This window comes from Dreissena polymorpha, chromosome 4 (genome assembly GCF_020536995.1).
Source record: "Dreissena polymorpha isolate Duluth1 chromosome 4, UMN_Dpol_1.0, whole genome shotgun sequence".
Taxonomy (NCBI): Eukaryota; Metazoa; Mollusca; class Bivalvia; order Myida; family Dreissenidae; genus Dreissena; species Dreissena polymorpha.
The window spans coordinates 69,944,179-69,971,492 of record NC_068358.1 but is presented as its reverse complement, the minus strand read 5'-3'; the positions used below and the strand labels follow the sequence as shown (position 1 = coordinate 69,971,492).

The window sequence follows — 27,314 nt, the reverse complement described above, 5'->3', positions numbered from 1 at the left end:
AATAAAAATCACAACTAAGGCTTGGATGCATCTTGAAGTAGATTCACATTTATAGGTTATACAAAAGTTGTTTTCGGGAGGTATTGGATTTTCCTTGAGTCGGATCATTATTCTTACTGTATTATTTTAATGCATATGTCTCTCGAATAACGATAATAGAAACTTCTGAACAAACATTTCGTGTTAATTTAAATGCACACGTATTGAGTATGATTGTTTAAAATATATATTCATTAAAGTCATTCTATGCTCCCTTGACAACGATTGGTTATTAATATTATTTGATATATTATTTGATTATAAAATATGTTTGTCTATCAAAGTTGCCTGTTACCACATATTGTCGAGTTATAGAACTGTTTGATAAATCCGTTAAAAACTCTTGAATTGTTACATAAGGTGCAAAAACAATAGGTTGCAGATTCATTTTTGGTGTAGTTTAATTGATCATTAATAAGTAAAAAGTAATGATGCATGGTAGTTTTTCTCCAGTTAGCTCAGTTGAAAGAGCGGTGGATTACAAATCCCAGAATCGTGGTTTTCATTCCAAGGCCGCAAAAATTATTTCAACGGCTGATCTTATTTAAGTCTGATTGAAGCAAGGCTGTTGTTAGTTAGTGGCGTTCACAAGTTAGTGCACAAATTACTAACACTACTGGTTTATTAGCTAACACTGGGAATGTTCGAGTATGAAAACTGAACCCGTTAATATAACTAAAACCTATGGGAAACAGCGAGACAAATACACTTAATAAACACAAACAAGTTCTTGACTCTAGATACGACGTAAATGTATCACAAACTAAACAATGCAACCTTTTGTGTAGTTTAATTCAAGATGGTACGCGGGTTCTTTTGACAATACATGCGTTTTATGGATTTTGTCTTTATTGTTTTTAGTGGTATTCAAATAAATATTAATTTAACACCATTTGCTCAGTTTAATCTTACATTACAAAACACAATTCTTTAATATGACATTAAGAAAAACAAGCTTATTATGTAAAGTACATTTTAATAGGCATGTCATTTGAAACATAATTATTTACAAAAGTACATGATTTAATCTGAAAATATGTTTATAAATTACAGGCAACAAAATGTCGTGGTTGATAAACATTCAAATTTATTAATCAATAACCAAACTGTAATTTAGGGTCGAAAACGTAGAAACTTGTATTGTTTACATTAACTGTTCTGCTGCACTCTGTTTACCCGGATTTACATTTGGTCAAACCATTTTGACAGATGGTATACGCCAACGTCTGTCGCTCATGAGCTGTAAGTCATTTAAATTGCATTATTAACTGGGGGCTAATTTCATTCCTTAGGTGTATTAAAATATCCATTTGCATCCATGTTCATAACATAAAAAGCTACTATTTGGCACATCTTCATAGGAAGGAGTTTCCTTTTAACAATGTTATAATAACATAATCGAATGTCATATATTTAATTGATATTTCATCTTGTACTAGGATATCACAATTCCAGAAGGTATGCAACCCACGGGAATATATTTACACATATGTTCATTTGTTTATTTCACCGCACAGGTGGTTTCGTGATCAAGAGTTGCTGTCTGTTGTGTCATCAGTATCTATAAATATATTGGTACGATTATCAATTTAAAAAAGATATCGTTTCGATGAATAGTACATTCATGTCAGAGTTTTAATGAAATAGCCTGAAAGGTGTTTATACACGAGCACTTAAGTAACCTTAATAGTATACAAGTAAATTACGAGTTTCAAATCCATGCATCGTAATAAAGATTACGTGTATTGTTAAATGTAAGCTGACTTTATTGACAATGGTATAAGAAAGAGATTTGGCTGTTATTTTTGCGAACAAATTATTTAAAAAATGCATTTAAAATCTTTTTGACGACCGAAATGTATTCATATCACATCATTTGTATTCATTTATTCATTTCAATTCAGCTTGTGTTTTTTTCCTAAAGTTGTTCAGCATTAGTAAAAGCTCGTTAAATCTTTTAATATACATTTTTAAAAATTGAATTTCCTCAACGTTCATTCTTAATATTCATTTTTAAATTAAGCAATGTGTTTATTAAGGTCTAAACGGCACCATCAAACTTTCTTTTGTCATAAGGAAAGTGATAAAATAGTGAATCTTGATGTACACGAAAACCAGCCATTTTAAACGTTTCTTACCTACAACGTTCCTATTTTTCTTCTTGACTTTGCTGTAAAGAGGCATGGCGGAGATGGAACATATTGAGGCCGGAGGATCTGTTCTGTAGTGAATTAGATCAACAGTTAATAATAAGCGGCTTATTTGTTTAAACATCGTCATAAAACAACTGGCATTTGCTATAATACAATTAATTTATTCATCTTATAAGTGACTTATTTCTGTCACCAAATAAGCGTGCTCATAAAAATTAGTAAAATCAAGTATACACTTGTTTTCATACTTACGTATTCCAATGGTTCTGTGGACCTGAAATTAGCAAAACGCGATAAATTAATATAGATTGACAGAATAATAAATTGAAAAATAACCATTAGACACTCGTAAAGCGGTAAGAAATTCACATATATATGCCAATATGTTTGTTTAATATCACGGTAAAACGGCGTATAAAAAGTTGATTTTTCAACGATCTACATATTTTATCTTATTGATACTACCTTTGTTTTTCTTCTCCACTACTGAATAAAGAGGGTCTTCTTCGAAGGAGACACCCGATTGCTCTGGTACACATATTTGTTTTTTCCTCACCGTTGAGTACATGGGGTCGACATTTTTCGCAAGTGAATATATTCCGTTGTCTTTGTTTATAACTGAATAAAGGGGATCGTCGTTGTTGCTTCTTTTGGAACCGCTGTGTGAAAAAGTATTGGTTTCCACCAAGTACAGTGGATTGTTTGATGCTATATGATGAATGTCATCCATCGCTTTTGAGTATAGTAGATCATCATTTACACACGTTGTAACAGTGTTACCTGGTCTTAACAGTGGGTTTTCGTTGTGCTGTATTTTGCCTAGTTGCCTGTCCTTTTTAGCGGTTGCAGATTGCTCGGCCATGCTGTCTATATCTATGTACAACGGATCGGCAAGTGTGCATTCATCCCTTTAAACGTAATAATATTAAGTATCACTTTGATAAAAAGTCATATGATCATTTCGTTATTTTCTTACTAAGGCACACACTCATCAACAACTTAGGTGCGCTAAGGACACGGATAATAGTCGCTCGTTTTCTACGCACAGATTAGTACTCGAGTTGAAATTATTCGAAATTGTTGTTTTAATTCATACAAGTAAAAACAGTATGATATAACACCTAAAATCTGAATAAAACTTGTAGTAAACTTACCCATGTAGGGTAAAGCCACAGGCACCTTCTTCTACAATACATGTTTGTACTAGCTGCATAATATATTAGCAAAAGCTGACATACAAAGATGTTATTTATGTAAAATGAGATATATTCTCATTTAGAGAACGTGTAAATGCATAATTTGCTTAAGATGTTTTCAACTGTATAATTGTCTACAAATTGCTTTATTATCGTTTTAAGCAGAAATTACTTAAAAAAATACTTTTTACTTATTTATGATCTATATAAAGCAGTTAAATACAAATGCCAAAAAGAGTTAAGAAAACTTTACCGATGTTTTTATTGTTTTTGACGCTACTGTATGATGAGTCTTCATCGAGAGAAAGGACGAACATGAAGTCATTGCTTCCTTTAGTCTTGCCACTTGATAATTCACGAATTGAAAATATATTCAATGAATTCAATTATACATGTGTATTAGTGATGATAACAAAAGCTATAATTTCAGTTAGTTATATTTAAACTTAATGTGTGTGATACTTGTCTAACTTGTGGACAGATTAAACAAAACAACTTAAAACGTCTAGAAGTAAATAATTACCTTTGTGGTTTTGAATTAATACCTGAAAAAAACATTGTTTTTGTGATCAGTTAAATACATATATATTATTTTCAGATATGATTTGAACAAAATATTTGACATACGCTTATGATCAAAAATCAAATTAGTATGTTATGCGCACTAGTCTTTGAACGGAAAAGTCCTATTTTTGAATACTATATAAAATCATTTTATTTTGTGGCACCTGTACAATTCAAAACCCAAAATGTCTCCCTTTCTTCTAGACGGTATTGATTGTATTATGCAAGTGATAAGACAAGTTACTTCTTTATATCACTCTATGCCATGATAACAAAATAATATTAATCGTTTAAGTACCTGCATACTTTGTTGCCTTCTCTTTTACACGGTTGTACAAAGGGTCATTATCAATACATTCGTCCAAGTCTACATCTTCTTGCTGATTAGCATTTAATTTGCCGCTAATTAAAATGAAGTGTTTTGTATGTTGAAAGTGAAATAAGCCTATTTTAACATACAAATAACAATTTCCAAAATTAAGAATGTAAAAATGACAAGCAAATCAAAATAATGCGTTGGAACATCAGTTGTGTGACATACTACTGAGTATGAGCTGATTAAGCAATTAATAGCAGAATTTAAATGCAATTTAAATGTTTTTCCGATATAAGAAAAGTTACAAGAAATGATAGAGAAGACAACAATAATGAAAAGATAACCATATCTGCTTATGTGGGGCTGTAAAACAAAAACAACAACAAAATGCTATAAATAATCTGACAGAAAAAGATGCTTACAACAATATCATAACTTCGGGATTGTTAACATGGTTAACCTAACACATACAATTTGGTTCAATTTATTAATGACTTTAATTCTGAAATGTAATTTTTATGCCCCCGGTAGGGTGGCATGTAGCAGTTGAACTGTCCGTCAGTATGTCAGTCTGTCCGTCCGTCCGAAAAAAAACTTTAACGTTGGCCATAACTTTTGCAATATTGAAGATAGCAACTTGATATTTGGCATGCATGTGCATCTCATGAAGCCACACTTTTTGAGTGGTGGAAGTTTAAGGTCAAGGTCATCCTTCAAGGTCAAAGGTAAAAAAAATCAAAGCGGCGCAGTAGGGGGCATTGTGTTTCTGACGAACACATCTCTTGTTTATTTATATTTTACTTTTTTCTTGATTAAGAAAACACACAAAGTTTATTGCTAAAATAATTTGCCCGACTTGGATTTGTTGCATTTATACAAACCTGTTGTTGGTTGACGCATAGTTCCTCGTTCCCGTTGGGCTGAATTACAATGAGGGAAGCTATCATTGTTAGATTCAGCCGCCATGTTTATGTTTCCATCACCGGGAGCATTCTCGTCCGAAGACATTTGTTCGGCAACATGTTTTCCTGATCAATTGTTTAAGGGATTATTTTATTAAAATGAGGGTAACATATTATAAGCTTTCTACATGTCAACAAATTTTGTTTAAAATATTACGAGCTATGTATTATGATAACAATTCATTTAATTTCGAGTAAATTGTGTTGGAAAAACATACTAATCTTTTTTGAAACATATGACTGGTCAAGAATTTGATTAAAATATATATATCTTGTAAAGTTATTTTGCAGATCCTAATTTTTCTTAAATAGTGTCGGCCCACTGTACATAATAAAATCCTCAATTATAGTAAATTTTTCATTTATGCCGTTTGATGATAAAAATAATATCATAAATTGTTTGTTCTATGAGAAATAAGTTAAAAACACATGACCCAGATGGCCTTAATTCAAATTACGTCTCGCAGTTGAATAGCATATGAAAATGTGTTCAGTATCTTATGTTGGACAACGATTGCATGGGAATATTTCTTCAAATCCGAAACTTATAAATATCCATTCATTAATACGTGTACCATAAATTGCCGTACCTCCTAAGTATGATATCAGTTTCTTCCTATATATAAACATAAAGAGTCCTAAGTCAAACACCACGAACGGTCCGGCAATCATAAGAGCTAGCTGGGTTACTGAAATAAAAAAGAATGTAAACAGAAATATACAAGACGATTTTTCATTTAGCAAACAACGAAGATCTGCATAATTAATGATTTGTTTTATGTGCATGTAATCATGTTTGATTATTTGAAATTTACAGAATTCACTTATGCCGAGTTTAATGTTGAATAATTTCCGTTCATGTATCGTGCTTTCATCTTCTTTAGGTCAAGCGTTCTATCGTCATCATAAAGACCATTGACAATTTGCCATAAACAAAACTTGCGGAAGGTAAGCACAATTGATTTCCTGAAAATGTATCGTGGTTTCGGTACTCCTTCATTGTTATTGTTACATCTTACGACCGTTACTTGCTGCGTTTGTAACACAATTGAATCGAATAACGCCCTTTCGATGTTATGCTTCCGTTTACTTACTGTCTGGTTTTTTGTATGATCCGCCATGTTCATTTTCCTCAACATTGTTTGTATGCTGAATTGTAGTGTTTTTTAAGCTTTCAATCGTGCCATTTTCTGAAAGTTTGCAATAATTTATAAACCTTATTTTAACACATTATTTTTAGTAAGTTAGTATATAAGTATATTTCTTAAACGCTTATGTTTACATTTAAATATGAACATGTGCAAACCAAGCAATTAAACGCACATTTTATTCATAAATCAATCAGTATCACGAGGTTAAAAGAGCTTGTAACATTTTTCACCTTCGCAAGGGATTACAGAGTTCTACAGATAACATATTTGAGAAATTAAATAGAAATTTCAAGAAAACAGTCATTTTTAGGAGGATTATCACGTTTCACAGTTATATTTTTTACAACCCCGACCCATTCAAAAAACTGCTTAATTGTAGCCGTACAAAGAAATATTGTTCGTATTTTGAACAAATTATGAATAGCATTTGATAACGGATATCATAAACAATATTACAACAAATATTTTATTTTTTCGAAGAGGGTTTAGGGAGTTAAACCCTTTCAAAAGCAGTTCTGACACAACTAAGTCCTTTAATATCGCTTGATATTTTTCTAATGAGAAGTAGTCGAAATATACCGAAAACATGCCAGCAAATGCAAATTGAAAATAACTTGACTTAAAAAAATCGGTCGGTTCATCGCTTTTAAAAGGAAAACCACCTTTCTAATACAACGATTTCAGACACTTCACTACTTAATAGCCCACAAGAGCTACACACAATTCACTTCCGCAGATCAAAACGCAAATATATACACATATTACCTTCCACCTCATTCAAAACTGCCGCTGTTTCTTCCTTCATCCCATAAGCTGTAGTTGAAAATGACGTTATACTTTCTTCGGTTACGTGCTGAGGAACATTCGTCGTTGTACATTCCTCGCTGTTTTCGGTTTCTATGACGGTTATATATGTAAAATAATGATGTCCAAAACTACTGTAAAATAACTTTGTATGGAAATATTTTGCAATATTATGCTGCAGGCTACAAGTTGTACCTCAGTTATAAAAACATGCACATTATTCAGTTTTTACACGCTTAAATATTTTATTTTGTAAGTATTGTAAACCGTTTGAAAAAATAGGCTTACCATGCACAGTTTTGTTGCTAAAATGTGTAGCTCCAACGAATACACCACACCACCATTTGTCCCCAGGTTTTGCAATAATGCCATCGGATAAGTTGCATATGACACGCTTAATTTCGCCACACCTACATTGAGTTGTACTATTGAGGGCCGTTACATTGCATGTTTTTTTCCTGTCATCAATCTTTGCCATATTTTGCGTATTTTCGGAACCATTTCGGGATCTGTATACTGTCCAAACTGTGGAAGTCACATTACTCATACTGCACGAAACTTCCAAGGTTGTTCTACATATCTGCCGTATGTCAATTAGTGGTTCAAGCTTCACTGAAATGAAATGTAATTTTTCCCGACGTTTAAACGTGAATAGACATTGTTGTTGTTTTCTTGCGTATTTCAACTGTCAAACCATACAGCCAAACGCTGGCAGTGCATGATTAATCCCGTCTAAATGACATTGTGTCACTATCAGATGTTGCAGTTGAATGTACTCAGGAATAATTCTTTCGATTATTATGAAACCGTCTCGCATGGGTTTTCATATTGATTCATACAATTTAACCTAATAAGAAAATCACTTTCTAGTTGTTTTGTCGGACGCTATTTCAACAGCATTGAAAAAAAAGATCATTTAGAATAATACAAATACACAGAATGCATGCGGCGGGAAAACAAAATATATGTGACCCAACAATATAAATACATGTTCTTCAACTGAACAGTTCATGCTTCTAACATATTTTCAATCTGATCATATATTATGTTAAAGAATACCGTTAATGTAAATGCTTTATTTGTATTCAATTTAAATTCAATATAAGCTATTTTATGCTCTTTATCATTTTCATGAAACATTTATTGACATCGACAAGCCGTAATTTTTCATAGCGATTCTTTGTCGGACGAAACATTTGCGAGTTTATCCCAATTAGCTCTTGATAATTCGAATGTTGTACATAAACAGGGTGGTAAAACGTGTTGAAACAGCTTAACAATTGAAAGATAATACAATTATTGAAGACGGTTTTCAAATACTGATTAAGACTTAAGCAAATCACGTGTAAGCTGAGCCGTCTTTAAATTATTTTAAATGATTGAACTCAATTTGACATCATCAGTGGAGAAACTGCTCTTATCATCCGTTACCGTTTGCCTTCTTAATACATAAAGGACGCAAAACAAGACACATTCAATAAATCAAATTAACATAGTGTGTCTAAGTATATCTTTCATTCGGGGATTACACCTTGGCATAATTATAAGTTTTGTTTATTTCAAATTTCAATTGTATCAATAGCACTGATATCACGTTAAGGTCTAACATATTGCTATTTGGAACAAATTATTACAGCTACACAAAACGCGACAAACCGTTTGGTTTTCAATATTTCGGTGCTATTATCTCTAAAAATGTGAATTTAGCAATATAAACCAATCGTCAGTAAGGCGAGGCTCATTTTTTTTCATTTCTTTTTAATAATAGGAATTTGGTCAGAAAAAAACGTTCATTTGAAGAGAAGAAAACAAAGGTTAAATCTATAATAGTACATTTATACACTAAAATTATTTTTAGCACCGGTTATTATAGACCAGTTGACGAGTGACGTCACGCGCACCTGCAAAGTTTAGACTCCGCCCACTGGTTCGCAAAAAGAGGTAGAATTCATATAAGCGCATATAGAGAATGTTGACAAAATCATCGTTTTTAAGGATAATCATGCACAATATCAAATATAATTTTACTAATTATGTCTTAGTAAAACATTAGCATGCAAGAAAATGCATATTTGGAACGATTATATTGTTGTTATTATCCCCTCTAAACAACATGATACATAATTATGTATAATATTGTTGGATCTGGATCTGGATTGGTACACAGCAGGACCTTTAGGTATGCGCGCTGCGGGTGAGAGATGGGAGTGACTTACATTTTGGATTTTATTTAATCACTGAAATTCATCACTGAAGTTACGGTATGATCTCATTTGATATAGATGTACATGATTGTATCAAGCAACATAATTAAATAATTATCAGTATAAAGTACTGTCATGATTTCAGTATCATTTAAATCATTTCAGTCAAGTTTATCATTCATATACATTAGTTTTGTAAATATTATCAATATAAGTATACTAGATGCAAACATATTTGAAATAATACAGTTTGATATACTGTTTATAATGTAACTACACATCCAAGCAGTCCATCAAACCATTGCAACAGAGCCACCTGGTGTGCCAACGCACCAGCAGACAAGTCAAATGCCTTCTGACTTGCATTTTACTATTTATAACATCTACATTAGTTAGAGATACATGTTTACATTTGTATGTGTTTGAAAAAATGTATAATCTTTAATAACATCATCTGACCATGCATGTCCTAGATTTCAAAATCAAGGCCCTGGTCTGACACATTGGTAACATTAACGTAAAACTGTTACCAGTCTTCTGAAATTAATTTTTATTGAACTATGTAATGAAATCTAAATCGGGCACTGATTTTTCTTGTTTTAAAACAGTCATATATCAGTTGTGGCCTCTCGGTAATGACACATTTTTGCTTACTTGTCACAACTTTAAAACTTTCCACACTTCTATAATAGCAAATCTGGATTTAGGTGATCTTCAATGGTACATTTACACTTTAGCTCTGTCACAAGAGTGCTGGTCAAGTCACATATTTCAATCTACTATCTAGGCCATGTCAAACTGAAAGTGTCAAAGACAAATGAAAGATGGGTTCATTAACTATTGTCCCATTGTTTACTACTGCTGTGAGTTTTTATATAATATAACTGATGACCATCATGTGAGAGAAAATTCACATTATCTTAGAATATCAGGTTTAGCAGCCTTTTAGATAACAAAGTTGGCTAGTTTTCAATGTCGCTTCTGGGGATCAAACCCGCAGCACAACCTCCTGCAATCAAAGACGACACTCTACCACTAGGCTTTTAGGAAGATTCTGAAATTTTTCGATCCCTCGTCAGAGCAACCAAACCAAAAATTAAGTCAAATATTGCCGACTCGGTATTATTGAGTCAGTTCATGAGAGATAATGGAAGATGCAACATCTCTCACGCCCCCTAGCATCGCCTTAAGCAGTATTCAATTCTCAACACGAAAGTGCTGGAGTCATTGATGCGGAGGGACCAGAAAAAACACTTGATTAATGTTCGAAATAAAATCATTTGATTAATGACACTACTATTATTTGAGCCAGGTCACAGGGAAAGGGCATTCTAATTAGTATCCAATTTAACTATTTGTTATTTTCAGAAAACCGTTTTTAAGCAAACAGCTTTCAAGCAAATGCAGGCTGATCTGGATCCAAACTGGCCACAATCGCTTTAATGTCTCTTTTACTGTGACACAGTTCATTTGACTTAAAAATGATATTAAATACTAAAATAGAAAGAAGAAATAATACAAACCAGTAATTTGAGTAAGACTTTGTAATCGATGTTTTCAGGACAGGTTGGTGATCTGCAAATCCCATGTGATATGTTGATATCGGGTATCATAGTCATTCAATAAGTCGCAAAATGCTCGAATATAATTTTCAAAGCAAAATGTGACTTAAATTTATAACTAAAAATACCAGTTTTGCCGTGTCAAGCTGTCAAGATCCAGAAAGTCCTGCATTCACATCGAATATATCCTTCGAATTCAATTCATTGTTGACATAAGCAGAGATTTAGTTAATAATTAACTCATATATCCTAAATGACAGTTGCCAAATAGCCAAACAAGCCGATGCATGCTGTAAGAAAGTTTTGACACGAGTGTAAACATTCTCTCATGGGCGCGGCCATTGTTGTATGTTGAGGCACGAACGACAACTCTGCTGGAGAATGTTATCAATGCTAATCAGCGAGATATGCCGATTAGAACGAGAGCGCCGATGGCGTTGAAAGCATAGTTGCAAGATACAGGGAAGTTGCTGCTGAAGTAAATGTTTAGGTCAAAATATACTTAATAGTTTCCTTATATGTTTCATAACCCCCATAACCACACCTTTTCTTGACGGGCATTCTAAGTTGAATCGATTTAAGCAATAAAAAAGATATGTCATGTTCAAACCAAAAAAGAATTCGACTCAAATCAAATTCGACTGTTTTTGCACCTCTTTTTCGGCCGTTTTCTACTGGATTGTAACCTTTTGCAGTACCATTTTTTACTTTAATCTCTAACTTTATCCTATTTCAAGTATTTAATAGTGAACACCTATGCTTACCCTATCAATATCTCCAAACGATAAAACCAGAACAACAGTCTTAAGTGTAAAACATGCCTTCGAGGAAAATATAATGATTTGTTTAGACAGGGACCTATACAGTATAGGTCCCTGGTTTAGAGAGTACAGATCATGACTCGATTATTCATGACTCGATTATTTAGTTTATTGTAACCTTAACAATTTCTGACATCACGAGTCGCCTCCCTTGTTGGTTCATGGTACCAAAATGTTCTATTTTTAGAAACGGTAATTCCAAATCGTGACGAATGTGAATGGTTACAAAATGACATAACTATGCAGACATTATTTCACGCATACCATTATGCAACCATCCGTTTTCTTTTCCGACTTGATACATTTACGGCATTCCATTTAATATTTACAGACACAACACTCGTCCAGAATTTGTGCGAATCCATTAAATTCGATGCCACATTTAAACCGTTAGCTCTACTCGTAACGTTAATTTCTGGCTCAAAGTAAAACATTTTAATTTCAATTAACACATCTCTGTTACTTTCAAACTCTACTTCATTTAATTCATAGAAAGGCAGGTCAGAATCCATGTCATAAATCAGAAAAATTCATCGTACTCCGCTATTTTTTTTACACATTTACAAAGAACGATAGTGCTTTATTCCACACTTCCTGTTGAGAATATGTTAATTTCTATTTATAATTAACCAATGAAATTCTACATATCCTTAAATCAGGGCCTAATGAATTTGAACTCTCCCAGAACAGTTAACAAAGGAAATAGAAAGTAGGTGTGAGATCACTATCAACCAGAACAGAATGGTTTTACGAACGAAATTTGTTTTAGTTTCTTAGGTTTTTTCACGTAAAACGGTCTTAGAAAAAATCACTAAAAACGGTGTCAGCAATATTCTTGGAAGAAAACGTTACAAAAACGTTTCTAAATAAAAAAAATGTTAGAATTACCATATACTATATTAAATAGATATTTCGTCTGATATTTGTTCAGGTAAGGCTTTATAATGGTCAACCGTTCCATGTCGGTTTTCGAAATGTAGCTCTAACATAAGCATAGTTGCGTAACCGCAACTATGCTAAAAAATCGAGTTATCTCAATCGGACTGGCTCGGTCTTTTACATAGCTCGCCATTGTGAAGAATGTTTTCATGGTATGATAACTTAGACGAGCTGCTGAAGCAGCATCGTCAACAATTAAGACGACATCTGAAATATCGTTTTCGGCACAAAACTAGAGAAACAACGCATAAGCAGCTATGAGTTTTGAAACATACAAACCTAACAAGCATAATTAACATATGTTAAACAATACTGTGATTTAGCGAGCAGCTTTGACTGGACAGAATCGTCCTATGCGAATCTTCAACCGGTCTTTCATTTATCTACGTATTGCGATTTTGTAATCAACTAGTACGTTTTAGTTATTTTAAAATGCCTGTTATTTGTAATTTGTCATAAATATGTTTTGAGCCGCCTCCAATGATTCGTCCATCTCGCTGCTGCCGCGAATCGGGTAGAATCGCGCAATTTAGGCAGTGTGCAGGCTAGTCGTCGATAATGTCGTGTTCAATAAAGTGATAGATAAACGTTATATAAGTCAACATTTTTTTATCTTACTTTCTAATTCATACATTTTCGTTTCATAGTTTTTTTTGCAATTGGTAAATAAACAGTAATACTTACCGGCATCAGCTGCCACAGCAATAAGGCATATTTCTAAAATCCGGTTGAACATTTGGAAGCTTGCATATGACATGCACATTAACATGGAACTTTTCTTTCTGTGCCAATAAAATAAGAACACGTAAAGACAATGGAATAAGGAAATATATATGACTATTGGTTTCGTTATCGTATACGAAAGTTAAACTTGTTTGTGTGGCTTTAGCTGTCTTAGATGGGATTCTGACAAGATATCTTTCGATAATTATATGTAGTGTGAAACGAAATCGGCATGTTTTAAAAATGCAACCTACAATCCTACAACAATTGTTTTATTAAAATTTTGGATGCCAATAACTCTTGCATACATCTTAGTGTGGATATTGTACTTTAAACAATTGATTATAATAGCCTTTAAAATAAAGTTAAACACATGTAATCGTTATATAAATTACCTTATAATCAAACATAACTTAAATAAATAATTTATTAATGGTAAGTCATGATCAGAATGCTATATGCGTGTATAGCAATAAATAGAAATATTATTTATCCTCAATAATAAACACGGTCATTACAAAACGATTTTAATGCCGAATTCGCGCATTTGGAAGTAAGTTTCATATGCTCCCTTTTCGTAAAATGATTATATAGAGGATATTTGTTGAATTCGGTGGAATATCGATTTTAATTTACGAGTGATCATAGATCATAGAGTGCGCCACTCGTGAAAAAATATATATTTACTGTGATCACGAGTGAATTAAAATCGATATTCCACGGAATCCAACACATTTTCTTATTATTGTATGCTTTTTGTCATCGTTTATTTATTGTAAAAGAGTTTAACTGAAGAATTTCACTGGGATAATAACGTCACTTATGTTAAGAAAATGACGCATTTCATAGTAAAAAGGTGACAATTATCGATAATGTTCATTATTATACCTCACTTTTATTCACAATGATAAACTCCCATGGGCCATCGTGACATAGAAATACTGTCAGACCCAGCGGGAAAAATTTACTGTCCAAAAAATACTGTCGCCCGCTACCTAAGAATATCAGGTGCGGAAATACTATGGAACGCCTAGTCTGTCTCCTGTTGACTATTGATATATCGGAGGTTTCATTGAAATGGTGTGGGTTTAAATAATATGATATGTGTTTATAATAGTATGCTGTGTGCTTGCCATAGTAATATGTGTGTTTGTGGTGGTATAATGTGTGTTTGCGAGGGTATGCTGTGTGTTTGTGATGATATGCTGTGTGTTTGTATTGATATGCTGTATGTTTGCCTTAGTCTGCTGTGGGTTGGTCATGATATGCTAATGGTTTGTCATGGTATGGTGTGTGTTGTCATGGTTTTTATATGTCTTTGTGATGGTACGCTTTGCGTTTATGATGTAATGCTACGTTTTTGTGATGGTATTCTGTGTGTTTCACAGAAATGATGTGGGTTAAAATTATATGATTTGTGCTTATAATAGTATGATGGGTGATTGCCATTGCATGGTGTTTGTTTTTGTATACCGTATGTTTGTGATGGTATGCTGTGTGTTTGTCATTATATGGTGTGGTTTGCAACAGTCTGCTGTGTGTCTACAATAGTGTGCTGTGTGTTTACGATGGCATGCTTTGTGTTTGTGATGGTACGCTGTGGGTTTGTGATGGTATGCTATGTGTTTGTGATGGAATGCTGTGTATTTGTGATAGAATGCTGATTGTTTCTGATGGTATGCTATGTGTTTGTGATGGTACGCTGTGTGTTTGTGATAGTATGCTGATTGTTTCTGATGGTATGCTATGCGTTTGTGATGGTACGCTGTGTGTTTGGGATGGTATGCTGTGTGTTTGCGATGGTATGTTGTGTGTTTGTGATGGTATGCTGTTTGCTTGTGATGGTATGATATGTGTTTGTGATAGTATGCTGTGTGTTTGTGATGGTATACTATGTGTTTGTGATGGTATGCTGTGTGTTTGTGATGGTATGCTGTGTGTTTGTGATGATATGCTATGTGTTTGTGATGGTATGCTGTTTGCTTGTGGTAGCGTTCTGGGTGCTTGTGATGTTATGCTGTGTGCTCTCTATAGTTGCCTATTGTGTTGTGACTTTACCTATAAAAAGGTAAAGGTAAAGGTCTTTTTTATTATAGTGTCACCCCTATTGAAAGGGCCAACCAATTTGGCTTATGAGACACCTTTGCGTGTATACCATGTACTTCCCAACTCCTATCACTATGCCAGGCGCCAGGCGGATAGAAGTCGGAAACCATTCATGTTTAACGCTCGCGGCTCACGAGCCGGCTATATCGGAACAAGTCCCATGACAAACATCCATCCTTCGACAAACGCTCCCCATGGGGCTCGAACCTTCGACCTGCCGATCCTGAGGCGGACGCCTTATCCACTAGGCCACGGCGATCGGAATAATCCTATAATCCTATGAGTTTTAAATAGTGTGCTAAGTGCTTATTACGGTATGATATGTGGTTGTTGTACTATCCTGTGGGTTTGTCTAACATGATGTGCTTTCATTTGCTATGATGTAAGTTGGCGTTATTTTCATTTGGAACACTCGGTTTTTGTCAAAGATCACGTAAAGGGCGCGTGCTGCGTATGACGTAATCAGTTTCTGCTAGACGGTAACATGGCGGTTTAACTGCAAAATGTAAAGTTGAAAAAAGCGTTACATGAGATGAATTTTGACACTTTATTGGACAATTTGTACGATAATGAATTGATGATGAAATTGAGCTAAAATTCACCGAAAATTACATTAAAATTGAATTTACATGTATTTCTTCAAATCGTAGCCGTTTAAGCCGTACTAATGTCCCCTTTCGGCCGTTGTAAATAATTTTAGAATTAACGCGACACAGGTCTAAAATCAATGTTGTTAAACGTGTTCACTGCAGTTTTTTAAGCGAAATATTTTTATAATTAATAAACCAGAATTTGTTAAAAAAGGATTTTCGGTAACTATATTCAAGTGAATATTTATTTGGCCAAGCAACTCGTTCGTATTTTTTTCTCCACATCGTGGGAATTCCTTAACTATTTCATTAACTATCTCGGTAAGATGATCGTCATCGATTTAAGTAAACACACGTTTTTTTCAAGCCGTACACACGCATTCGGTGAAAAAGAGTACCTTCTGAGACCGAAAGAAGTTCGGATATTTCTTTCACTGTAAATCCTGTTTCTAGTAAATCTTCGAGTATCCTTTTCGGAATCACAAAGTATGAAGACTCGAGTCCAGAACGTACTGTGCTCGGTTGAGAGCTTCCAAAATGACAACACACTGTCGGCAGCTTCATAACATTGGCACGATTGTACACGCCCAAACAATTCATTTCGTACATTGACAATACACAAACGATATCGGGTGTTATTTTTTCCTTATTAAATACAAAAATTAGCCGTGACAGGCCAACATTTTGTAAAATCGCATCGATTTAACACAATTTACATATAATAAATGAGATAACGAAATAATGTCGCGATAGAAAAAAACGAGTATACCAAATGCAAATACTACCAATGAACTGCCTATCGAGTAAAGAGAACAGCAATATATTCAAAATAACCGACAGCGAAAGAAACCCATAGGGTTATAGGTTAAGCCACAACACAATAAGCAACCATAGCAAACACATAGCATATCATCACAAACACATAGCAAACCATCACAAACAAACAGCATACCACCACAAACACACAGCATACCATGACAAACACACAGCAGACCATCTCAAACACATAGAATACCACGATAAACACGCATCATACCATGACACCACACAGCATACCATGACATACCCATAGCATACCATGACAACCCACAGCATACCATGACAAACCCACATCAAACTATGGCAAACACACAGCATATCATCGCAAACACACAGCATATCATCACAAACACACAGCATACCATGACAAACACACAGCATACCATGACAACCACACAGCGTACCATCACAAACACACAGAATACCATGATAAACACACATCATACCATAACAACACACAGCATACTATGACAATCACACATCAAACCATCACAAACGCACAACATATTATGAAAAACACACATCATACCATAACAACACACAGCATACCATGACAAACACAAAGCATACCACAACAAACACACAGCGTACCATCACAAACACACGCAATACCATTATAAACACACAACAGACCCTGACAACACACAGCAAACTATGACAAACACACAGCATACCATCTCAAACACATAGAATACCATGATAAACACACAACATACCATGACAACACACAGCATACCATGACAACACACAGCATACCATGACAAACTCACAGCAGACTATGGCATACACACAGCATATCATCGCAAACACACAGCATATCATCACAAAAACGCAGCATATCATCACAAACACACAACATACCATGACACACACACACAGAATACTATGACAAACACACAGCATACTATTATAAGCACATAGCATACAATTTAACCCACAACATTTAAATGAAACAGCCGGAATATTAATGGTCAACAGGAGACAGACGAGGCGTTCCATAAAATACGTCACTTTGATTGTCCGCGCACTGTTTATGAATGAAGACGACGTCATTTGATTTTCATTGCTGTGGTGACGTCAAGTTTTCGCGCAAATGTGGAGGACGTTTGGTTAATATAATTTTCATTTATACCCTTTAAATCGCGGAAAACTTATTAATGAAATCGTGTTAGAATCGAAATAATCGACGATTGGAATAATAACATAGAAGACAATTGTTTGAAGTTAATACTATGTTACTAGTTGTCATACTAAGAAAGCACTTTACTAGACATTCTTAATACTGTTTAACTATTGAATTTTTATTTTCTGTGATAAGAAATCGACTACATCAGCATGTTAACCAGTGTGCTAGTATTATTGTTATCAAAATATTAATGGTTGTTCATTGTTGAAATTAAATACAATTATTGAATATTAAAATTGTTCATGGTTCATATAAAGTGTTCATGTTTGAATAGTTTTTTTGGTATAATAAAATAAATACTACATGTCTGACAGGGTGACAGCAAATTTGTCAACTTTCGGAATAATACTGTCAACCTGGGCTTCGCCTCGGTTGACAGTATTTCCTCAAGTTGACAAATATACTGTCACCATGTCAGCCATTCTCTATGATTTAAACCACCGGAAAGCATAAAATAAAAAGTGTCTATTATGCACAAAAGAAGGTATCGGACATCAAACACGATTTTCAAAGTAAAGGCTAATTTATTAATAAAACTCTATCAAAATATGTACGCGTATTTAACGTTCTCCGTGGAATATTAGGAAAAACGGACTATCTCGTGCTTCATACCGTTTAAAATACGATATGAACCTTTACAACATGAATGGTCTAGGGGGTTACATTTAGCTTCAGAGTTGCCCGGTTCAAAAACCAGAGAAATAATTTACTGCATTCTTTCCTGATAATTTAAGTATTTACGCCTAGTATATTATTTGTGTGTGAATACATTTAAGTCCCTTGCAAAGTCTCCATAAGGATATTAAAAATATCAAATTCATGTTTTTTGTTCAAATAAATATTCACAAAATAATAACAAGATTTGTCGAGCTTTCAGTACTGATTATTCTAGAACATAACAAATATGGCGGCAAATTTGAATCATGTCTTGCGCAATCTTTACACAGTTTGAGCCAATGGAAGCTGACCGCATTCAAATGTAATTGTCATTTAAGCGTTGAATTTAATACTCTCTTCACAAGAGTCAAAATTGGTTGTCAGCATTTTCCCCGAATATTCTATTTTCTTTCCCTTTCGACTCGAGCATATGTGTTACGATCAAAGTCGGCAATGAGGTGATATTGATGAAAAGTACCTATTAATGATGCAAATTAATCAGTAAAACAGTACTGAATTATGTTTTCATTACATATACATCGCACGCCACAACATGGTCGTGTGAACACCATTCGTCGCGACATATTTGGATAGACTGTCGTATGTATGAAACTAAAAACATAGCCAAATCAAATGTACATGATTATACAATCGCATTCACTATTTCCTAATCCATGCTTCTTGATGAAATGTATCTTTAATAACGGCACTATAAATTTTGGTCTGTGTCAGATATTTATAGATGGCCGCGAGATAATATTTTAGTTTTAAAGTATTAGCCATTGCATTGTGAGTTTTTTGTTGCCTTGGCAATTCCCGAGCATACCGAGGCGATACAAGTGTGCATACATTGATGTTATCTGTAGTAGTGTACCTCCTATTGTTTGTGCATAGTTGAATCACATACGTTGATTACTACGTTTTGTATGCATCTCGCCATTGAATATATCTTCATAGATGTGGAAGTATCGTGTTCATCTTTTTCAATATCATGTTGATAAAAAAGCACGTATTCAAAGTTTTTTAGAGGTATTTCATTTACAGTGGAGTGTGTACGTTGGTGATTTTATATCCAGCTTCAACTTAAACGAAAGATATCCTTCTTTTACCGCACTAGAATTCTCTTCACGAAGCCGCAAGCGACAGGCATTTTTGACAAAATGTCGCATACAAGAACATTCAAATATCCGGACATGCCAGTTAACATACTTTGCTTGATCCAAACCCAATACGTACCAAATGACTATTTACAAAATTGAATTAGCAATTATGTTCAGCTATGTTCATATTGCTGAAGATTTATAGAAGTAATAGTCAAGCCGTCGAGCTCGGCCAGATATTAAGCCGTCCATGAAAGTATTAGTCTTAGGAAAGTAATGTCAGAAACGATGACTATTATAATCGAAGAATTTATTTATTCGTGCAGAACATTAAGCATAATGTGAACTTGTTCACTACAATATGTTGTTTCGTTTTATTTTTGAAATTCGGATGCATGGCACATGCTCTAGGGACTTAAGGGATAAACTTGAGTCCATGCCACGTGAAGAAGCAGTACTTGGTGTCTTAAAGAAGACCTCAAGGTTTCCTGATCACTAAGCGGACACTGCGCAACCGGGAATGCCATTAGAATAAACGTATAATCATTTTATATTTATTGATATAAGACACTCTAAGAGTTACTATCACGAAATGGTAAAGGCTATAAAGACATGTTTTCAAAGTATTGCAATTCAATTAAAGGTACACAGGGCCGGTGCCAGAGTATTTCGCACCCTAGGCGAACAGGTCGCACTGCACCTCCGCGCCAACGACAACTTATCATTTAATTAATTATAACTTTTGCAAATGAATGTTGTGCTGTCGTTTGTTTCAAGAGTTTTATTTTTTTTTTAAAGAAACCAGATACACTAATTTCGATATTTTCCTTTACGGTGAAAAACACGAAGTCGTCACTTCCCTCAATTATCTAAAAGTATACCCCTTAAAAAATTGCAGTTTTAACAGAACACAAAAATGTATAGCAGAACACGTTTAATCAATTACTCGTTATCTTCAATAAATACGAATTCTGTGCACATTTCAATACTTGTTTAAGCTGATATCATCAAATGAAAGCATCGTGATACGACTAACATAAAACATGTTAACTGAAAGCGCCGAAGGCACTGAAGCTATTCGCTATTGCATAACCTTAGACGCAACACATTTTTTTTTAAATTAAGTTATCGCTTTTTAAATTGCAAGTTTGAAATAAACAAAACCCATTCAAATTATAAAGAGTGTCTAAACGCACAGGGAGAGATGTGTGCACTGTTTATTATCCTATTGATTGAGAGATAAGTTAGACAAAACAAAAACATGTCCCTTTCTAGACGTTATGAAAGAATTGAAAATATGATGAACAATATATAGTGAGAACCAGTTAATATGAAATTAAATTGGCCATCACCATCGTATTAAATGAATATCGTTGGAATATCCAAACCAATCACACTAATATATATTTTTATGTTGGATATTCACTTTTCAAAACTTTTGTTTTTTGACAAGTGACATATGAAAAATCTGAATATACAATAAGATAATTAATGAAAAGATTTAAAAAGATATAATACATGCATCTGCGAGCAATACTTTTTTCTTTCGAATTATGTAGACATGAAGACAGCGCTGTTGACCCGTACTTTGTTGATGATGCGTTATTGTTACCCTAGCAGTTCACACGGAGTCAACAAGTTTCTGACCTTTACATCGGTATAGAACACTTATGCGCTTTTTTCGGCGTAGCTGATTTACCCAGCTTTTCACTTTAAAGGACATTAACATAACGCCAGCAGACCCAAATGAATACATTTGAATATTTCATAGGCTGATTCGAGAGAAATCCCCAAAACTTTGGCCGCATCACTGCGTCTGTGCACAGCGTAAAAGAATGTAACACTGTTCAGTGTAAGGAATTCTGGACTACTCTCTGCATTTTCAAGCGACACATAGACATAAATTGTGGCCCAGTTACAATTACGCTTTAAAATCAATCTCGCAGAATTGCAGGGTACCCTTATTTTTTACTAATTTGCTATAAATAACACAGTTTAAATTCAATTTCATATCAAAAAGCATTGTACTTATATGTGTTTACAATACGAAAATATTTTTTTAAAGATCCGCGTCATCCGAAAATGGGTCTTATGCCATATGCGGCCAGCAAAGCTAAGCCCAACCAGCGCATCTCGCAATCTGCTCAGAATAAACAAAACGAAGCCAACAAATCTTGCGTTATTGTACATGTATATTAGACAGCGTCGCCTCCGACCAGACTGCGCATTTACGCAAGATGGTCTTGAGCTACGCTGGCCGAAACGCCATTAGACACATTTTTGCATGGAGAAAACAAGAGATGTGTTTGTCAGAAACGCAATGCCTCCTATTGCGCCGCTTTGAAGCCATAAATTTGACATTTGAGCTTGAACGATGACCTTGACCTTGACCTTTAGCCACTCAAAATGTGCAGCTCCATAAGATACACATGCATGTCAAATATCAAGTTGCTATCTTCAATATTCAAAAAGTTATGACCAAAATGTGCAGCTCCATGAGATACACATGCATGCCAAATATGAAGTTGCTATCTGCAATATTGCAAAAGTTATAAAACTTTAACCAAGGTTAAAGTTTGTGATACACACATACAATGACTAACTGACACAATGACAGACAGACAGACAGACAGACAGACAGACAGACAGACAGACAGACAGACAGACAGACAGACAGACAGACAGACAGACAGACAGACAGACAGACAGACAGACAGACAGACAGACAGACAGACAGACAGACAGACAGAGAGGCCAAAAACAATATACCCCCGATCTTTCGATCCGGGGGCATAAAAATAACTTTGTGAGGACACATATGTGATCTCCCGTAGTATAAATTGTATCTACGAACTCTAATGTATGGTTTGACTAGACGTGCTCTTAATAACACACATTTCATGCGGTAGATATGAGAATAATCGTTGTTTTCAACTAAATGATTTAGAAACGTAAATTTTCTAACTTTATTTCAAAGTCAGCATTTACCTTAAATATCTTTTTAGAGATATTTCTTATTGTATTAAGTTGTTGTTTTTTATTCCTTAAAGGGATTACAAACCTTTTTTGTCGTTCGTTGTACATGTATATACCGTAATTATTCTAAGTTTTCGGACACTTAAAAAAATACATTCGAGTCCGAAAATTTACTTACGGAAAATATTCAAAAATTGCAGGTATCCTAAAATTTTGAGACAAAATTAAATGTCCGAAAATTATTATTATATTGAAATAAAAGCAATAAATAAATGCACAATTGTGCTTCTGCTTTAAAATAAAAACAACTTCACAGCTTTGCTTACTTTTGCCTGAAATGATACAGATCACAAAAGTAAAAACAATAAAAATACCGCTTCCTTAATAGGAAGATATCATTAAAAATGCTGTTGGGTGAAGCGATTGTTTTCCACCGGTAAACATGGTTATTTACCCAATTACGCAAATGTTATGGTCCATTGCCCTCAGGCATGCGTCTCCAACGTTGTATGACCTTAATCCGTTTGTAAAATCCAATGATCAAAGTGTCACAAGATAAGCAATTACAGTGCCGAAATCTGTTTAAATAGCGCTGTAAAATATAATGTCAAAAAATTAAGAGTCATCAATGACAGACGAAAACGCGCATGTCCGAAAGTTTAGAGTCACGAAAAATATTTATTTTGGCAAACAAAGGGGGTTCTCGAAAACATAGTGTTCGAAAACTTAGAGTAATTACGGTAGCATACTGGTAGTTATTGTTGAACTCATGTCATACGTTGTATAAGTTGAGAACTGTGAATAAGATCAAACTTTACACTATACAATGTGTTGTTATCACTCGTGCAATTGATAATACATATAAGTTATATCACTACATACATAAATACATGTATATATACAGCGTACATATGTACAACTTTAGATGAATATTTCAAGAGACGTAGATAACATCTACGTCTCTGATATTTCCAAATAATGGCAATTCGATATGAACACACATCTTTGTAGTCAAACCATCCTTATCCACATAAGTGAAGTTGGTGCGATCTTATATTTGGCTTGATTTATTAGTTGCGAACATATTTAGTGTTATAACTGTAAAATCGATACATATGTATGCTAGGAATGTGTAGGCTAACGTTGTCGAGCACATTTACCCATAGAACATTTACCTATATTATCTACTCATTTTTATCATGTTTCAGGTCATTTATAAAACAGTTGTATAATAATAGTATGAAACTTGATTTACGTGAATTCTTAAACTGAAAGTACATTAAAATATCAAAGGGGTCTTTTCACAGATTTTGGCATGTATTGAAGTTTGTCATTAAATGCTTCATAATGATAAATGTAACATTGGATCTAAAGAGCTCCAATAAAATATAACACGAATACAATTAAAGAAAAAACAACTAATCCTCAACTGGGCTCGAACTGATCACTGCCTGAATGCCTGAAAATGAGTTGCGTCTACGATTATGCAATAGCGAACAACTTCAGTGACTTCAGCGGCGCTTTGATATACTTAATATAAGCAATTCTCGTAGTATCACTCAATATAACGACAAAAAAAGAACTCTCCAAATTATTCAATGGTTTCGCGTTGCAACGCTTTATATTGTTCATGTGTTTAAATCGTCAAAAGATGCATATAATTGATATTTCAGAGCATGGTAAATGTTCAGTATAGCTGTTTCCTCACAAATATCATAACTACAAAGAAAATTTGCGAATCTGAAACCATTTTTTTTAATTTTGTCAATTTATCAAAACGTGAAAAGGCCCCTATTATTATGGGCATCTAACAGTTTATAGGCGCCTATCGCAACCGTTGTTTATTTTTGGTGTTTTTCACTTCATATACACGTATATTTGTTAATGCAGCATCAACATACTAAAACAATATCCCGGAAAGAGAAAAATAAAGCATTTGAATATCAACCGTACTTTCGTTTGACAACTGATCATGCATGTACGATGTGATACTAAATTTAGTTTTAGTACAAATTCGTTCATACGACACAAAAACACAATTTTGTTTTACGGATCATTTCGGCTTACAGGACTCATCAATGACGTAAAATATCGAATATAAAATTTATTTTTTATAAACAACTGGTCGCAAGATGAGTTGAAGATAATTGGTCAGTAACCACATTTTAACTAACTCTTTTGACCTGTTAATTCTTTTCAGCTCAATTCAACAGTGAAAAATGCCCATAATACGGGCAAAAGCCCGCGAAGCGGGCGTTGACCGTTTATTTGTATCAATTTTCTGAAATACAGAGAGACATTACCTTATAGGCTATCAAGTCAAATAATTCCTGCCGTCATCTATTTTCGCGATGGAAAATCAATGACGCTGGAGCAACATAGGTACTTCGACAAACGCTATATGACACGTAGATGCATTCCTCATGAAATAATACGACATGGCAGTAATTATTAAGTAGCGAATCGTACTCTATGTTATTGTATTATATGTTTTTGACCGCCAAAATGCAATTTTTTGTTTTTCTTCCGGTTTGCCTGTTTCCCGGCCTTAAGCCGTAACGGGCAACAAGTCATATTCCACAAACTGCTATACTAAATTTCGCGTTCACTTTTTTCAAACATAATGTTCAGAAATATAACCCGTCTAAAATGTATTGCCTAAATCCCGACGCATTTAATCGAATAAGATTAGTCTCGAATTTATTTTATTCGTTCAATTCTGCACCTTATTTTTATTATTATCCTCATAAATTAAAAAAAAATATTTAAAAAGCCTTTTTTGATAAAATCATTAACCCCAGCGTTGTTTAGAGGTCTTAAATTTAAAGGGGGTCACCACTGCGAAAATAACAATAACGAAATCCAGCATCCGGTGTGTATTCCCTAATTCCGGTCGCGAGCGGTGCATTTTTGGTATTCGTCTGCAGCAGATATTGAGGGAAGAACTGTCCTGTTGAGAGCTCCTGGTCTTGGTATATTTTATTTAAAAAAAAGGTTTATTTATGAATTATTATTGAGAACTAAATAACAACAACCAACTTAAATATAAATTGGTATAATTATCCACATAATTAACACATTTCACATAATTTCTTTATTCGAATCCACATTTGTGTTATTCAAAGTACTGGTAGTCAAGAAACTTCACGTATTCATGTATTTATGGTATAGAAATTTCAACATTTAATTTCATATTCATGTAATTCAGTTGTATATATTATTTTTACTGGCATTTTTTTACTACTTATTAAAGACTTATTCCAATTATTATACCATTGAGAAATAAGCATTGACTTATTCAATTTTATGATACCATAGGAAAAGTAGCATTTAATTTGATATTTCTTTTATTATTATTAAAGCGTTATTTTGGCTCACTAAAGTAATACATTTCCCATTATAAAAATGTCTTCTACAAGTCGCACTGAACATACTTACTGCATCCCTACGCATATTGAAAATAACTCAAGTTCAACGAAAGCAACAAAAGCAAATTCTAGAAAGCGTACTTACGCGGAAGTTACAAAAAGTAATTTAAATAACCCAAAGGTCAAAACTACAGAAAATAATATTTGTGTTTCACATGACCATTCTTATTTTAGTCACTCTGTTCAAAAACCTGTTTACTTCACCACTATTTGTGGTAATACAGATCATTTAAATGTCACAAATGCTGAACATAATTACTGCATGACACCACACATTGAATATAGCTTGAGTTCAAAAGCAACCTGTTTGAATACAAAAAATCACAAAAAACGTACGTACGCTGAAGTAATTCGAGGGATTACATGTCATTCCAAAGTAAAAACTACCGAAATGGACAACTGCGTTTCACTTCACCAGTCAAATGCTAGTAAAACTGGGATTGTTAACTGCTGTGTAACTAATACAAGTAAGCAACCTATTGTAACACACGTAACTAACGAAAACAAACATTTGACGCAAAGATGCACAACCAAGCATATGGAAATTAATAAATCAACACATGCAAAGGGACAAATATCTTCCAATAATACTCTCCAAAAAAATGTAGGCCAAACAACACAGGTACAAGTGTCACACGTAATAATTCAAGCAAAAAAATACAGACAACACATTCCACTATTCAACTGTACAATTTAGACTCCTTAAAAATGCATGCAAATTCAGTGGTAATAGAAGGAAGCGTTTTTAACAACTTTAATGTGCCAGGTGATGGAAATTGTTTCTTAAGCTGCCTCAGTTTAGCATTACATGGTACTATATCAATGAGCACTTATTATAGAAACATGATCTGTACACATGTCACTGCAAACTGGAATTCATGGCAGCAGTCTGCCATTTGCGGACATGAATTAGTAAATGATTCAGTGGAAGAATATCACTTACAAATGATTACAAGATGCGGTTGGGCATTAATATGTGAAATTAAAGCAGCATGTGATATCTTACCAATAAACATAT

At 34.0% G+C, this 27,314-nt stretch overlaps 1 protein-coding gene across 1 annotated transcript; it reads right to left on the bottom strand.

The window, feature by feature from the left end:
• Positions 1 to 1,026: 1,026 nt before the first annotated feature.
• LOC127875901 (uncharacterized) lies at positions 1,027 to 13,522 on the bottom strand. Its single transcript, XM_052420649.1, has 15 exons — positions 13,396 to 13,522; positions 7,474 to 7,797; positions 7,147 to 7,278; positions 6,325 to 6,420; positions 5,821 to 5,919; positions 5,150 to 5,296; positions 4,613 to 4,631; positions 4,251 to 4,354; positions 3,912 to 3,933; positions 3,642 to 3,733; positions 3,347 to 3,377; positions 2,658 to 3,100; positions 2,445 to 2,466; positions 2,178 to 2,260; positions 1,027 to 1,600 (listed from the first exon to the last, which is right to left on the bottom strand). Exons 1-15 carry the CDS (start codon positions 13,478 to 13,480, stop codon positions 1,569 to 1,571), a joined length of 1,731 nt encoding a protein of 576 aa, XP_052276609.1. The 5' UTR covers positions 13,481 to 13,522; the 3' UTR covers positions 1,027 to 1,568.
• Positions 13,523 to 27,314: the final 13,792 nt, after the last annotated feature.